The following is a 17,122-nucleotide window of genomic DNA, read 5'->3' on the forward strand; positions in this document are numbered from 1 at the left end:
AAAGATGGAGGATCAGCTGCAGCAGAACAACATCAGTGGAGTCTGGAAGAGCCTCAAGGCCATGTCTGGCCACAAGGGGCCGAACCAACAGCCTGTGGGGGACCAACAGTGGGTGAATGATCTGAACTTATTCTTTAACAGATTTGATCAGGCTGGAAGCACTGTGAGAGTCATGTTCTTCGACTTCTCCAGTGCCTTCAACACCATCCAGCCTTTGCTTCTGAGGGACAAGCTGGGGCAGACCGGGGTGGACCACCACCTCACTGCATGGATCCTGGACTACCTCACCAACCGTCCACAGTATGTGAGGATAAGGGAGTGTGAGTCAGATCTGGTGTCCTGCAGCACGGGGGCCCCACAAGGAACCGTTCTGGCTCCATTCCTCTTCTCCATCTACACATCGGACTTCACATACAACTCTGCAAACTGCCACCTGCAAAAGTTCTCTGATGACTCTGCAATAGTCGGCCTCATCTCCGGTGATGAGAGGGAATACAGAGAACTGAACCAGGACTTCATAGGATGGTGCCAGCGGAACCGCCTCCAGATCAACTCTGGTAAAACCAAAGAGCTGGTGGTGGACTTCCGCCGGGGTAAACACTGTCCTCCGGAACCCGTGAACATCCAGGGACTGGAATCATCACTGGAATCATGTTTTATTTGGAGAATTAAGATGAATGAATTAGTTTCCAACAAATGATTGCAGCCCTGTCTGTCACAAAGGCACAATCCTGCTGTCACTCACAAACTGATTGACGGGTACAGAGGAAAGTCATGTTTTCTAATATTACTGAATGATAATGTCGATCAGTAATGTTTCAAACACAATAGTCAAAATGAACTAAACACTTTAGAAACCTTTTTTGAGAAACACTGTACATAAGCACTCATCAAAACACTGACATTGCTCGTGTTGCTGGACATTCATAGGAAACGAAAAATATAAATGTACAAAAAATTTTCTTCAAAATTGCAAATGAAAACAAACCTTAAACACCATACTTTTGGAGGAGCCTCACAAAGTTAGGGTCCTGGGTAATTAGTTCCACTTATCCCCTCAATACTGTCCTTGGTTCCTGGTCTTCTGCTATTGCTTAAATTTCACTGCATTATTTCCACTCCTCAACAAATAAGAAACTAGCCTTCCCTTAGCTACAGTCCCCAGACATGGATCACCTGCAGTCCAAAGTCCACCGCTTTACCTGTTCCCCATCATGGGAGGGTTAATTATTTAGTATTCTGCATGAGCGGGACCTTTTGGTTTAGCAAATGAACTGTAATATTTCCATAGGCTAATATTAACAAAGCCTATAGTGTTTTTGTTCTCATGGTGAGATTCTGCCACTTTTAGTAGCAATAATAAATCCTAGTTCATAATCCCAGCAATGTTACATGCCTAGTATGGGCTATAGAGAGTTTATAAGCAAGCTAAGGATGTAATTGCCAAAATACTTAACACTTCCTTGTTTTAGAAATATTGTCAGTAATTTTATGTGCGTGTGATTTTGCGAGAAGTATTTAGATTTTATGGATTGCATTTTCTTCATTTTCTTTTCTTTCTCGCTCGTCTTTTTTCTTTTGGTTGGCTGATTTTTTTTCATGACGTACTTTGCTTTATAGTTCACCTGAAGCCCTCAGCATCAGCGCAATTACTGTATTTAGAGACAAACTATTTATGTCCACAATACTGCTGGAGTGGATTAAACCATGTGCACCTTTGAGAGGAGGAGGGACTCTGAAAGGCTCTACCATTGGTTTAGGGATAGATAATATTAAACTATTTAACTAGCCAACAGTAATAGTGTAATCCTAATAACATACACATTGACATGTTTTTTTTCTTCAAAATGGCAGATGAAAACAACTGAGGATCCTCCTAATCATAAATAATGATTAGTAAAAAACGTCATGTTTTAATACTAAGAAGTTGATTTACCTCAAAAGAAAATGATCTCCTGATTTACAGATGTCTCTTTCCCAATGTAAGTCTAAAGGGGAAAGTATTTTGGGGCCTAATGGCATAATGGGACAGTGCCCAAAGTTGCAATTCCAAGGTTTAGCCCTTTTGTAAAATTTGTTTCAAAGCCAGGAGCTCCTGGTGGATGCTTGATTGAGGCTGCGGCTACGCTAGTCAAAGTTCACCAAAGACCCAAATTTGCTTTGCCACTGTAAGTGAATGTTTTAGTCAACCCTTCGTTTGCAAAGAAGTAATAGGGAGGCACATATTCTCCAATTTAAATTTCCTGTGCCATTACTCGCGAGTTTGTTGACCATAGAATGATAGTTCTGTTTGGTTGTATTTGTAGTTTAATTGGTAGTGTTGTAGTGGACTTGTCATGGACGTAAGCACATAATTCACCAGGTGTAATGTCAATGTTAACTCTATGGTTATGGGAATCACCGGGATATAACACGCATACTGCTCAGGGTAAAGGTGACATGTTCCCTTTCAGAGAAGTAGGGGAACCATGGTAATGCAAAAAAGACAAATGCTTGAAGACTTTGTTCATCCCTGCACTCCTACAGTGTTGTCTTTATGTACCCCCTTTGTTTCAATGTTATGTACTGTTTAGTTGACCTTTTTTTTTTTTAATTTGTCAAGAACTTTATTACATATTCTGCGATTATTTGCCCTCTTTTTGAAAATCCATTTGTGACTCCAGATGCATCCAAACCTCTTTTTCTGATCATTCTCTCTTTTTTCTCATTATTTCTGTCATACATAAAACAAATATTTTCATCACTTTTAAAATACTTTTTTTCTTAGCTTTTAAGTAAAGGGACAGTTCTCAAAGAAATGAGTTAATTTACACATCGACATTACAGAGCACTTTAAAACCATCATCATAAATAGAAATAAAACAAATGAAACATTTTCAGTTGTACAAAAGCACTTAGATTGTCTTTACTGGGTGACACCGGCAGGTCCTGATCGCTGTACTACCCCTTACTGTCCTCCAGGGGTCGACATAGACCACATAGCTTTTACACTGAAACCCCTTCACACAGCAGTAAAGTACTTTTTTTTAACAAACGCGAAGAGTTATAATAAATGCATATTATATAATTTAATAGTAGGTCAAAATCTGAGGATAGCTATAGTTATTGAATAAAAAACATTAACATCCAGACATTCTGCCCAATAGGCTACAACACCATACCAAAACATCAAAGTAAAACGATCCTATCCTGGGGTTGATAAAGGCTAAACACCTGTTGTAACATATTAATTAGCTGGTACATTAATGTGTAATCGGCCTATTAGGCTGAATATAGAAAGTTATATTTGGCATCAGAAGTAGGCTCCACGTGGGCATTCTCATCATCATCATCTTTATCTGCACAACCAACTCTGCTCCCAGCAGACCACATGACCACAGGACAATAATAACATAATAACATGACAATAGAAACCTGTGCAATACATTGCACATTGCACTGTGCAATAATGGTTAAAAAAGTTAAAAGTAGTTGAAATAGTTGTTGTTTTTTTCTCTGTCTGTAAATATAGTATTTCAGTTATTGTTGTTTTTTCTACTGTTTTTTTATTGCTTATTTATAATACTTGTTTTATTTTATTTTTATTTTTCATTTTTTATTTTATTTATTTTTTTTATCTTATTTTTTATTTTTAGCTTGTCTTCTTCTACTATGTCTCTTGTGTGCACTTTACTCTACGCTGTTGTAAGTCTGCAAATTTCCCCGCTGCGGGACTAATAAAGGATTATCTTATCTTATCTTATCTTATCCTAATGTGATTTGTTACGGCAGTCTATATTTCCATAAGATGAGTTTTGTGGACACAATAAAACTCCTTTAAAGGTGTTTAACGTGTTAGCATGTCGCTTTCCTTTTCAATGGGGTTTGAGTGAATGCATTGATAAATGATCCCCCATACCACAAAGCGGGTATCCGTGAGAACTGCCGACGCAGCGGTTCGTTAGAAACCCCTTTTCATGCCTGCTGGGAACTGCAGCATTCAGCCCGAGGGACCCTGAACGCTTCAGCCAGCAAACATGGCCCAAGCGACCGGCGGTGCCTCCGGTTGTCGAGCCTTGGTTAGGACGGGGATGTACCTGTCGAGCGGACAGCGGCAGAGGAAGATGTTCGGTCCACAGCGCCGGACGATGAGCGCTGACCCGGCCGGTACTGGGGGAAACCCCGCGGCCTTGGCCCGACAGGAGCCGCTGGTGTGTTTCTCCGCCGCAGACAGACACTCGACGACCAACCTGAATCTCATTTACCGGGACGTGAAGGCTTTCCTCAACGAGGTCGGGGGGAACCCTCGCGAGGCTCGGTACTGGCTGACCCAGTTCCAGAGAGCGACTTCGGCTCAGTCTACTGCTTTTGCCGTTCTGGAGGTATGGCGGGGTAAACTTTTCATTTAGTTTAAATAATCTTGTAAATATGCTCCCTCTTGAAGTTTTGGGATGATATAAAGAGGCTTATTTCTGCAAGTTAGAAATGAGATTTTAGGCCCTTATTAATTAGTTAAGTTTACATTACATTACATTACATTAGTCATTTAGCAGACGCTTTTATCCAAAGCGACTTACAATAAGTGTATTCAACATAGGTATTCAAGAGAACTGCTAGTCACCAGAAGTCATAAGTGCATCTCCTTTCTTAAACAAACATCTAAAAGCATAAACCAGAGCAAAAGTATAGTGCAGAGGCAAATTACTACGAAAACAATAATTGCAACAAACTAATACGAATATAACAAGTGCTACAAACTACTACGAATAGGATAAGTGCAGTAAACAAATACAAATTCAATAAGTGCAGCGAACTGATACAAATAAGTCTTTTTTTTTTTTATCATTTATGAATGGTATCAAATTATTGTTTGATACCATTCATAAATATGTTCTTTTGTGTAAAAATGTGCAGTTCTTTACGTTTTTCATGTTCAAAAAATCCTAAGGAGAGGTAAAATAATATACTTCGTTATTAATACAATACGTAGAAAATGGAAAAAAAATATTTATTTGTGTATAAATCTATCCGAGTTGAAGGAACACCTTAAACCACCAAAGAAATAAGCAACTTTACACACAAAAAAAGACTAAATCTTGCCAAAAAATAAAAAATAAAGCCAGATTGGACCCCTACCTGTAACTGTATTAAAAAGTTAAAAAATAGTTTTAAAAAGTTTATTTATATAGCAACCTTTCAAGAGTAGACATCACAAAGTGCATCACAACAAAACAAAAAACAGACAAGAACTGCAGACATCAAGCTCAAAACATAAAATACACTTAAAATCAAACTAAAGCAAGTCTAAATAAATGGTTGTCAAACTGCTATTTCTTTTTAGTGTCCACATTGTCCAATGGGAGAGAGTTCCAAAGTTTAGGAGCTACAACCTCAAAGGCATTTCTCCTTTCGGCGTATTGAACATCTCTGTCCGTCCATCTGTGACTCTGTCTCTCCCAGGTGGACAGCTCTGTTTTCGCCAGCAAGGAAATGGTCCAGAGTCTGGCCTTCGGGCTCTCCTTCCTGCAGCGCATGGATATGAATCCTGTGGTGGTTATGGGCCGGTCTGCGTGCGATGGGACGGGGCCCGCCGAGCTGGCGGCCGGGTCTCTCTGCAACCGAGGGCCAGTAGAGAGGAGCCAGCAGCTGACCGAGGCTCTGCAGCAGCACTCGGCCTCGGTCCTGCCGCTCTTCTCCGCTGAGTCCTTCCTCCTTCTGCATGAAGCCCTGCGTGGCAGCAGGTGAGTGGTTGAGTCACAGGGAAGAAGATGCTGTGGGTGTGCAGCCAAACTGTGCTATGTGTCTGTATTTGTTTTTTGTGTTACACTTTGTGTAGAGTTTTTCACCAAGTGTTTTAGTAAAAAAACCTAAAACACTTACAAAGCTCCTCCAGAGCCATGTAAGGCGTCATACATCAGTTTTCACAAGCTGAGGAGTAAGCTGAACTTACTGAGTAACACTTGTTGAGGGCCATTTAAAGTGGCCCTATTATGCTTTTCCACTTTTCCCCTCTTCTTTAGTGTGTTATATATATTTTTGTACATGTAAAAGGTCCGTAGAGTGTAAAACCTGAAGCCCACGCCTAAAAGGAGTTATCCTCCCCCTCAGAAGCTCATGAGCTGCCTGAAACGGCTCATTTGAATTCTCTCCTTCACTTCTGTAACTTTATGTTATGGAAGTAACATAAAACGCCTTCCTTCTAGCTGACCAATCAGGGCAGACTTTGCTTTCTGGAGGGAGGAGCATTGCCTCGAGAGTGAGAAGAGGTGCTGCAGGACAGCCAGGATGAGAAAAACAAGGCGGATTATGAGCATTAACGCATGTAAACATGTTGTAACTGTAACTGTAACTAACTGTAAAAAAAAGCATAATAGGGCCTGTTTAAAATACTTTCTGCCGCCTGGAATTTAATGGGAATGAATAAGCCGGAAAAGTTTGAGTAAAGATTTTCATTGCTAATATAATGAAGTTATTGAAACAATTCTACTGAAGTCAAATCACAGTGGAGGGAGTGCTGCATTTGGGGAACGTTTTTGGCGGACACATCTGTTTGCCCTCCTTTCCTCTACCCTACCATCCACCTGACCCTGTCTACATCTTCCTCTTCCCGCAGCGCTCCGCCCTCTGTCGCCGTGGATACCAGCCTACTCCAGTGGAGCCTGAACTGCGGGACGATCCCATTGGTGCGGGGACGATCCCATTGGTGTCCGGTGGGGAGGGCCCGGTGGGGAGGGACGGGCGGGGCCGCTCGGTGTCGTTGGACTCGACGGATGTGACGGCGGCCATCTCCCGAGCTCTACAACCCCACAAAGTCATGTTCCTGAACAACTCAGGAGGTCTCCGCAGCAGAGAAAACAAGGCACGCTCTGAGTTTCCACTGATATAGTAGATATAAAGTGTGTGTGACTGGACATTATACATGCACCGTATATGTTAAAGGTCTTGTACAACTCTCCTACTTCGTATTTGTGCTACAGGTTTTGGACATAGTGTCGTTGCCCAGCGACCTGCCCAGTCTGTCCACGGCGGCCTGGCTGAGTGCCGCGGAGCGCCGCAGATTGACGGCCATAGCCAGACTGCTCAATCAGCTGCTGACCGAGTCCTCCGCTGTGATCACCTCCGCGGACACACTGCTGACCGAGCTGTTCAGCCACAAAGGTGAGACCGCCGACTCACTCACTCACTCACTCTCTCCCACACGTTTACATGCGTGGAGAGCTGTCTATTTTGAGATGTAACCCAAGAACGCACTGGAACACATCTGTGCATGTGTGTGTGTGTGTGCGTGTGATTAACATGATTTTAGATCTAAATCCCTGTTTTTTCCATCGGTGTTTGTGGCTCAGGGTCGGGGACACTCTTCAAAAATGGAGACCCCATACATCGGCAAGTACTTGTCTCACATACACGCACACGTTAACGCAGGTAATCTGACCCTTAACCTTAAATGCCCTAAAGCCACAATCCAACACCACCTCTTTAACCCTCTGAACCCCAAAACCTGCTGGCGGGATTGAAAAGCATGTTTTCTTTAAACATTCGCCAAAACTACACTGTTTATCTTAGCCAGACACTGTAAACAACGTCAGTATAGTCAGATTTTCATCATTCTAGCGTGTGCACCAAAAGCTTCGGTCAGAAAAAGCAACCAAAAGGAAGCTTAAAATTATATTTCAAAAACATTTTCACAAAAAATGTTGGACATATAGATTCCATTGTTCTCCAATTTTTGGTAAAATTAATTTTCCCTCACAAATTTAAGACGACAGGAACACAAATCTCCGCATTTGACTCACCTTTTGCATTTATAGTAAATAAATGATCCGTGTTTGCAGGTACAGTTCTCTGGAGGGCATTGATGCCGAGCGTCTGCTGGCCCTCATCAACAAGTCGTTTGACAAAACTCTGAGGCGAGACTACATCGACTCCCTGAAGGGACGACTGCACTCCATCTATCTCTCCGAAGGGTGCGTGCAAAGCAACGTCCTCAAGACCACAAAAAATCGGCCATGAAATCTGCATTCTGTCCTCTCTCCTGAACGTGTTTCTATCTCTCCGTCCCTCCAGCTACAGCGCGGCGGCCATCATCACCGTTGAGCCGGTGAACAGCGGCACCCCCTACCTCGACAAGTTTGTGGTGAGCAGCAGCAAGCAGGGTCAGGGTACCAGCCACATCCTGTGGGAATGTATCAGACAGGACCTGGGCAAACTGTTCTGGAGGTCTAAAGCCACCAACAGGATCAACCCCTGGTGAGACGCACACACATTTGAAAACTCTCATGTTGGTATTTACATTACATTCAATTTGTCTGAAGCGACTTAGTAGTAGCAGTGTTTTATTCAGCCATCACCCACAATACAATAAATATAACCTATATACAATCAAGTATATTATATGTCTGAAAATGCATAGGCAGAAGCGTAATGCTTATATATGCCTAGCCTACATTCTTATCAAATAAGCTATCCACAAGAAAATTAAATATTAAAAATGATATATATATATATATATATATATATATATATATATATATATATTTCCTTCACACTTGTAAAATGTTCACATTAATTATGTATCATTTCACTCAGTCGCTGTTAATCAGAATCTTTTTTTATGTCTCTACAAGACAGTGAAAAAGCCCATTTATCTCCAGCAGCAACTTATCCAACAAGCTTATTAAAAGCCTGAAGATGTCGATGAAGTTGTTGAGACCTCACTTCAAGCTTCATGTTCAACTTCGGCGCTAGCTGCGTTCGAACGTCCGCTGCATGCTAACATTAGCCATGTGCTAATATAGGCGCGACTGCGGCTTTCGGGCTATTAATCATAACGTTTCACATGTTAACTTGGCTGACAGAGAGCTAGCACACAATAGGTTCCCAACACCCGCAAATACCACGGTTTGTTTGTATGAAAATGAAAAACGTTTTCTTACCGGCAAGCTTGATAGACGACTGCTCCCCGACCGCGTTCCTCCACCTGCAATTTAGCAGGGACGCATGGATAGTCCGCGGATAGATTGCGTCATCACTTGGCGGGCGAGATGCAAGATTGTACGGCGTCAATAGAGGGACAATCTACTGCGTTATAGACAACCTTGAGTCACTTTGAGAACACATGTTATTTCATTAAAATAACTGACTCAAGTACACTTGAACAAATGAATTTGTTGGGTAAATACAGTGAAAGAGGATTTGTTAAGACCAACAATAGTGAAATTTCATTTTTTTTGAGTGAAATGCAGGTTTTGAGTCATGGTTGTGCAAGCACAGTTACATTGAAAAGGTAATTCTTTCAACAGGCAGGTCCATTGTTTTTTGCACAGAGCTGTAAACTACGTCGCTGCTGTTTGCTGAATTTGCTTCTCTGTTTGAAAACCCCAGAAAGAACACAGAGTGAGTCGACCTTTAACTCCTAGCATGGCACAACTGACTAACAGCACACAAGGAGAACTTACCACACCAAATGAGTAGGCCTTTAATGTGTTGAAGCAGGAACATTGCTTTATCTATAAATTAAAAATGAATTATTCTTCCACAGCAGCTTTATACTATATAAAAAGCTTTAACTAAAGTTAATTCACACATTCTTCACACATCAGACGGGTCAGTTGATCTATTATTATTATTATTATTATTATTATTATTATTATTATTGGCTCTTGGATCCTCAGTGTCATTGCCTCCTGTTCTAACCTCCTTAAAGCAAAAGTGCCACGTGATGTTATACTCTTGAAATACTTCTGTAGGTGTAATAGGATGCATACTCTTGAAATACTTCTGTAATCTGCAATGTGAGGTGGTATAATTAAATGTGTAGGATGTAGCCACATGCATTTCAACTTATTTGATTGGTTTTCTTTGTATGTATGGATTACTTGGGTTGTTACCGACATCTGGTGAAAATTTCATGTCAACAGCACCTTTAGAAATATATTTACTGAGAAAAATGGTGACGTGTCCAATACTTATTTTACCTGCTGAACATGTTAAGATGCCAACAGGTGCCTTGTGTTCACACCATGCCACTCTTTTGTTGTCTGCATTCCTCCTGTGATTGGCTCAACTGTTTCAGAGCTATGAACAGGGCCCTCAGCCTTGTTTCAACATGATTTCAAATTGAACAACGGCACCAGGACTTTCTCTCTCTCTGTGTCCAGGTATTTCAAACATTGTGATGGCAGCTACCTTAATGGGGCATGGACCGTCTTCTGGTTTGGTCTGGCAGACATCAGAGATTCCTACGAGCTGGTGGAGTATGCCAAGAACCTCCCCGACTCTTTCCACGTCTCCTCCCTCACCACCTCCGGCGGATCCTGAACCACCACCTCACAGCTGCTGGTTGTGTGGCTCCCTAACTCTGCTATGAATCTATCAATATTGTTTCCTTATCTTGGCTCTGACTTGACTTTTTTTCTATTCTAGATTTTTTTTTTTTTTTTTTTTTTTCCCTCTCCCTTTAAAAACTTGAAAAACAAAGCTGCTGTGAGAATTTCATACTTTCGGTATATTGACGAGCTGTTGATCATCCTCTATTTTTAGAGCTAGGGTTAGCTCTAAAGCTCAAGTGTTTGCCACTACATTTTCCACTTTCACCATTTTTACTTTGTTTTTTTATTTTTATTAATCCAGACAAACTGTTGTTTTTCACACTTGTGATGCTGCAAAGAGTGGAGGAATCTCAAAACTACAGTCTTATGTATTTCCCAAAGACTGTGTGGCATTACAAAATTGTTCCTCACAATTAGAAACATAAAGTCGTAGTTTAAGGGGGAATTGGAGTGTGTAAAAATGTTATGGTCATATGTTTGCATATATCACTTGTTAAGTTACTTGAATACACAAATAAAACTTACACTTAAAAAAGTGGTGCTATTTTATAATTTATATTTATTGATATTTAATAGATTTGGGTAAACCTTAAGGGAGCACGACAAAACCAAAGACAAATATGTACTGAGACTTGCGGTATTAAGTTGGAGGGCGGTAGCAGTTTATCGCACATTTGGCGAACAAGCAGACCATCAATCCGCAGAAATGCTCAGTTTTCTACTGTTTGGAGAAGAGCCGATCATCCTCGTCCACTGCAGGCAATGTTAGTGATTCCATATCGTGTTTGATAATAAGAACAAGCTAATAAATTACAGCTAATCACTTAGCTCATTGTTTAGCTGCGAATGTATTTAAAAGATTTTGGAATTTCTTGTACTGCTGCTCAAGAAATACTTTTTGTTTACATACAAGAACAATAAAGCAATGTGACTTCTTTTCATAATTGTCTTTTTTTTCAAACAAAATAATCACAAAGAATCGATAAGAGTACTAGTATCGATAAAATCCTAATGATACCCATCCCTATTCAGTGTTACATGTTTCTTCCAGACTTCACTTCTTGCGATCCTCATATGTAAACAATCTGATGCGATATAATAGTTAACAAAAGTTTTATTAATGCTTTTTGATATCTTGGAGTTCTGCAACCGATGATGATGATGATGATTTCATCCCTCTCCTCTGTGCTCTGGGGGTTGGGAATGTGATGGTGAGACAGCACTGATTAGTTGATTTGAGCTCATGAGCATAGGTGAGGGTTGTAACGTAGATGCACTGGTAAATCAAGAGCTTTGCCTTCCAGCTCAGATCCATCTTCACCAAAATGTTCCGGTACAACGCCTGCAGCACCGCTGATGCCGCACCGGACTGCCTGTCTGTCTCACGCTCTATTTTACCCTCACTCTTATAACAGACATTGAGATACTTGAACTCCTTCACTTGGGGCAGTGACTCAATCACAACCTGGAGGGTGCAATCCACCATTTTCCCCCAATAACCATGGCTCGGACTTAGAGGTACTGACTCATCCTGACCGCCTCACACTCAGCTGCTATCCGCCCCAGTTGGTGCTCAAGGTCATGTTCTGAAGGAGCCAACAGAACCACATCATCTGCAAAAAGCAGGGATGCAATTCTGAGGTCCCCAAACCGGGCACTCTCCTCCCCCCGGCTGCTCCTTAAAATGTAGGATTTGGACAACCCTTGCGGAGGCCACCACACACGTATCTTACTTTGTGCCGAGATCCTGGACACAGCTCTCCCTTTGGTCCTAAAAGGATCGGATGGCTCGTAGCAAAGACACACGTACCCTGTACAGGACTCCTAGAGAAACACGTTCCTAGGCCTTCTCTAAGTCCACGAAACACATATGCTCATGTGGGTAACGATGGAGAAACCTGGATGGTGGTGATTGGGAGGATCGGCCAGCCTGATGTGAACCCAATTAGTGCTTTGTTGTCAGACTTCTGTGCTAGTCATGGAGTGGCCATAACAAACACCATGTTCGAGCATAGGGCCGTGGGAGACGACGCCGAAAAGGAACGCAGGCTCAGGCTATTGTCAGCAGGGGAGGACAAATGTGGACCCATACGGGGCAAATTGTCAGCAGTTGAATGAACACTTTGAGGAACTCCTGAACCCATTCAAGACGTCCTCCGTGGAGGAGGCAATGTTTGAAGATTAAGGGGAATTACTCGAATGCAGGATTTTTACTAGTATTTTACAAGGTAGTATTTCTACTTTTACTTAAGGTGGGGATACAGGCTACACCAGCTATACGTCAACACTATAATGTGCTTGCACCAATGAAAAAAAAGGGCTTGGCACAGAATGCAGTGGAACTGGTGATAGTATTAACAGCAACACTTCCTCTTTTGTTCACTTTTCGGAGGTAGCTGCCTGGTAAGTACACCTTGCTCTGGGTTTGTGTTTGTTAAGGGATGAAATCCGAAATGGTGTGATGATATAAAGCTGGTCCTTTGATGTTTAGATGAACGTGAAACTTTTTTCAAGCTTTTTTTTTTTTCTCACTCTAGTTTTCTTCCAATCAATCATAATGAAAAGGTATTGTGCACAACATTTTACAGCTAGTTGTATTGTCTAAAACTAATTAAATATATATATAATCAGTTGTGGATTGGTAGACATGTCGAATAGTGTTGAGTCAACAAGCCATTCAGGTTTGGCGTGCCATTTTAGGCCACAAGATTGGGGGGTGGGGGGGAGGGGTGTTAAAGGGACAGGTGCTAAGAAATAGTGTTTTCGAGACAGAGGGTGAATACAGGTATTTTCAGATGGACAGCATTAGAAGAATAATGTTTTTTGAACATTTAAACATGTTTTAGTAGAAACCCAAACTACAAGTATGAACTTGAAAAATGAGCATGATATTTCCGCTTTAAGCTGTTTTATGTTGCTGTTTTGATGCTTCCCCTGTTTGATACGCTACAACCTTTTGTCATTCCAAGCTGACTTAAGCTGCCATCTACCACAAAGGAGCAAGCTACAAACTTTTTAAAGCCACCATTCAAGCCTGCAGATGGTGAGTATTTAATACTCAAAAGTCCACTCTAGAAATATTCTGTTAATAAATTATATGTAACTTAAGGTCAGGCTTCAAAAGTACATCGTGAGTTTGAGAGGAGGATTATTTCTAAACATATATTCAGTTTTATCTTAAGAGGGTTAACTGAGAACAAACAAACTTATAGCATAACTAGCTTTTTAACCATCTCCACAATTTACATAATTAAAAAGAATTATTCATACTTAAAAGGGCACTTCAGTCTTCTGGTCTACTGAAAGACAATGTTTAGTTGCATTATGAGAAATTTACCACCAATTGTTTTAAAGCTTCGCCCATAGTAGGAACTAAAAGTTAGAATATGCTCTGATCTTGACCATTCTTGTTTAAATCTGAAACTATGGAAGTAAAGCACTAAATCACTGGACTAATCCTTTAACAAATACACACATCATGAATAAATGTAAAACAAGTTTAGTTCATATTATTTATTGTTTATTACATATTAACATACACATTGACACGTTGTTTTCTTCAAAATTGCAGATGAAAACAAACCTTAAACTCCAGACTTTTTGATGAGCCTCACAAAGTTAGGGTCCTGGGTAATAAGTTAAGTTCCACTTATCCCCTCAATACTGTCCTTGGTTCCTGGTCTTCTGCTATTGCTTAAATTTCACTGCATTATTTCCACACCTCAACAAATAAGAAACTAGCCTTCCCTTAGCTACAGTCCCCAGGCATGGATCACCTGCAGTCCAAAGTCCACCGCTTTAACTGTTCCCCATCATGGGAAGATTAATCATTTTGCATTTTGTATGAGCGGGACAACAGCGGAACCTTTGGTAGAGCAAATGGTAAGAACTTCAATATTTCTATTTGCTAATATTACCAAAACCTATACTGTTCTTGTTCTCATGCTGAGATTCTGCCACTTCTAGTAGCAATAATAAATCCTAGTTAATAATCCCAGCAATGTTACATCCCTATTATGGGCTGGAAAGAGTTCATGGTAGGCTACTGATTTAGAGGCAAAATACTTAACACTTCATGGTATTATGCGTTTAAGAGATATTTTCAGTAATTTAGTGTGCAAATGGGATTATTAAATTCTAGCTTCCCATCTTTATTTTGTCGTTAGTGTATAGCCATCTTTGTTACAAACATACCTCACCTTATCTTACATGTCATGTCACAAACACTACCATAAATTAATCAGCCAGTTCAATATAAACTGTTGTAATCTACTGTGCTTATTTTAATGTCCTCAGGTCTGTGTGTTTTAACATCGTCCGATTTTCCTATGTCTCATCGTAATGTTATATTGCACCAATAGAAAAAGAAGTAGCTTGTTGCTGCCCGCGAGCGCTGGACACATGGCAACTGCCACCTCCCCCAGAAACAGTTCAGACACACACACACACACACACACACACACACACACACACACACACACACACACACACACACACACACACACACACACACACACACACACACACACACAACTAACATTGGTCAACAGATTCATTTTATTCAGGAAAGAGAACACAAACCCACCAAAATTCCTGGTTTCTTTTTCAAAATTGCTGAGCCCCTCAATTTGTTACTGCTCACGGGCTGCAACAAACTTAGATTTATTAAAGCAAGTTTACAAATGAAAATTACAATGAGGCGCAGAAGTCAGAATCATTGGCGTAAGACAGTGAATGAATGTGACTGCCTACCCAAAAGTCCAACTACATATCTCACCTCCCTAGTCTTCATGAGGCGTAGCGGTGGGTACTTGTGCCCGGTAGCTCGCTGGCATGAGAGAGTCAATCGGAAAACTGTCAACTAACCTTGAAACCACGGATGCTCGAATGTGCTCCCCGGAAAAAACCCAAAGGGGAGATGCCGCTTAAACCTACATGGGAAGCCACACCTAGAACAACACGTACCTTCTCATGCCTCGGCAAATAATTGCCACATTTGCAGAACGAAACAGGTCTCTCCCTTGTTAAACACTAAGAAAGACACAAACTCTAGGCCTCAACGTGGCATCTCCCAGAGGGCAACAACCTTACCACATAAGGCTTGTTACTGCATCACAGTAACTAGTAACACTCACCATGTGACGTCAATTACGCAGAGCCAAATCTCCCAATAACTGGCTTTCCACACACACACACACACACACACACACACACACACACACACACACACACACACACACACACACACACACACACACACACACACACACACACACACACACACACACAACTAACATTGGTCAACAGATTCATTTTATTCAGGAAAGAGAACACAAACCCACCAAAATTCCTGGTTTCTTTTTCAAAATTGCTGAGCCCCTCAATTTGTTACTGCTCACGGGCTGCAACAAACTTAGATTTATTAAAGCAAGTTTACAAATGAAAATTACAATGAGGCGCAGAAGTCAGAATCATTGGCGTAAGACAGTGAATGAATGTGACTGCCTACCCAAAAGTCCAACTACATATCTCACCTCCCTAGTCTTCATGAGGCGTAGCGGTGGGTACTTGTGCCCGGTAGCTCGCTGGCATGAGAGAGTCAATCGGAAAACTGTCAACTAACCTTGAAACCACGGATGTGCTCGAATGTGCTCCCGGAAAAAACCCAAAGGGGAGATGCCGCTTAAACCTACATGGGAAGCCACACCTAGAACAACACGTACCTTCTCATGCCTCGGCAAATAATTGCCACATTTGCAGAACGAAACAGGTCTCTCCCTTGTTAAACACTAAGAAAGACACAAACTCTAGGCCTCAACGTGGCATCTCCCAGAGGGCAACAACCTTACCACATAAGGCTTGTTACTGCATCACAGTAACTAGTAACACTCACCATGTGACGTCAATTACGCAGAGCCAAATCTCCCAATAACTGGCTTTCCACACACACACACACACACACACACACACACACACACACACACACACACACACACACACACACACACACACACACACACACACACACACACACACACACGCATGCTGTCAGTGTAAAACACAGGACTCAATGGATTCAATCCCCACTCTTCCTTATCAGATATTGATGAATGTATTCTGTCATATGCCATTAGTGAAAAAAACAAAAAATCAACTTTCCTCAGGAAACTGCTCCCTGCATTCCAAAGGACCTCATTCTCCTCAGCAGATAGAGTCTGCTCTGACCCTTTTTGTAAAGTGCGTTATTGTTGTCAGACCAGTCCAGTTTATTGTTCAAGTGAACACCCAGGTAACAGAAACAGGCAACAGTTGACCAAGAGTAGGTTCATTCGTATGTTACAGCATGAGCAATAGTTATCTTGTGTAGGCTGTGTGAGAACATGTGGATGTTCATGGTGGCAATTCAGGCACACATAGAACTACTTGGATATTGTGAAGTTCTGCATAGCTAACGTGCCTTCTGGCATAAAGGGCAGCCATACCTGAGATTTGTCTCCAGTATCTGAAGCAGCTTCTTCCCTTAAAATTGTGCCATATCTACTTAGAACCAAGGAATGTGACATTGTTAATGAATATTTAAATCTGATTTTTAGTTCACTAACTAACTGACTAGTACATCCTACTGTTCTTTTCCTTCCGTTGTTTCTATATATATTTCACCAATTCTTTCTCTTTACAAGAATTAAATTCTCGGGTGTCTAATATTTTTTGCTCAATTTTTATCTTCTTTTTTTACTGGCCTGATAAATTGGATCCTGACTTATTTTCTATTTCGATGTAAATTTAATCAGATCAAAGTATAAACAACATTT

The 17,122-nt window shown here is 41.2% G+C and overlaps 1 protein-coding gene across 1 annotated transcript; it reads left to right on the plus strand.

Moving 5' to 3' along the window:
- The first annotated feature begins 3,929 nt into the window (after positions 1–3,929).
- Positions 3,930–10,918, plus strand: nags (N-acetylglutamate synthase). Its single transcript, XM_054608032.1, has 9 exons — positions 3,930–4,361; positions 5,440–5,720; positions 6,593–6,662; positions 6,698–6,838; positions 6,957–7,137; positions 7,326–7,365; positions 7,815–7,946; positions 8,047–8,229; positions 10,140–10,918. Exons 1-9 carry the CDS (start codon positions 4,017–4,019, stop codon positions 10,297–10,299), a joined length of 1,533 nt encoding a protein of 510 aa, XP_054464007.1. The 5' UTR covers positions 3,930–4,016; the 3' UTR covers positions 10,300–10,918.
- Positions 10,919–17,122: the final 6,204 nt, after the last annotated feature.

This window comes from Anoplopoma fimbria, chromosome 11, assembly GCF_027596085.1.
Source record: "Anoplopoma fimbria isolate UVic2021 breed Golden Eagle Sablefish chromosome 11, Afim_UVic_2022, whole genome shotgun sequence".
Classification (NCBI taxonomy): Eukaryota; Metazoa; Chordata; class Actinopteri; order Perciformes; family Anoplopomatidae; genus Anoplopoma; species Anoplopoma fimbria.

Coding starts and splice junctions, on each gene's coding strand:
- nags (XM_054608032.1), top strand. CDS start 4,017: ATGGCCCAAGCGACCGGCGGTGCCTCCGGTTGTCGAGCCTTGGTTAGG. Junction 7,138..7,325: donor CGAGCTGTTCAGCCACAAAG/GTGAGACCGCCG, acceptor TTTGTGGCTCAG/GGTCGGGGACACTCTTCAAA. Junction 7,947..8,046: donor TCCATCTATCTCTCCGAAGG/GTGCGTGCAAAG, acceptor CCGTCCCTCCAG/CTACAGCGCGGCGGCCATCA.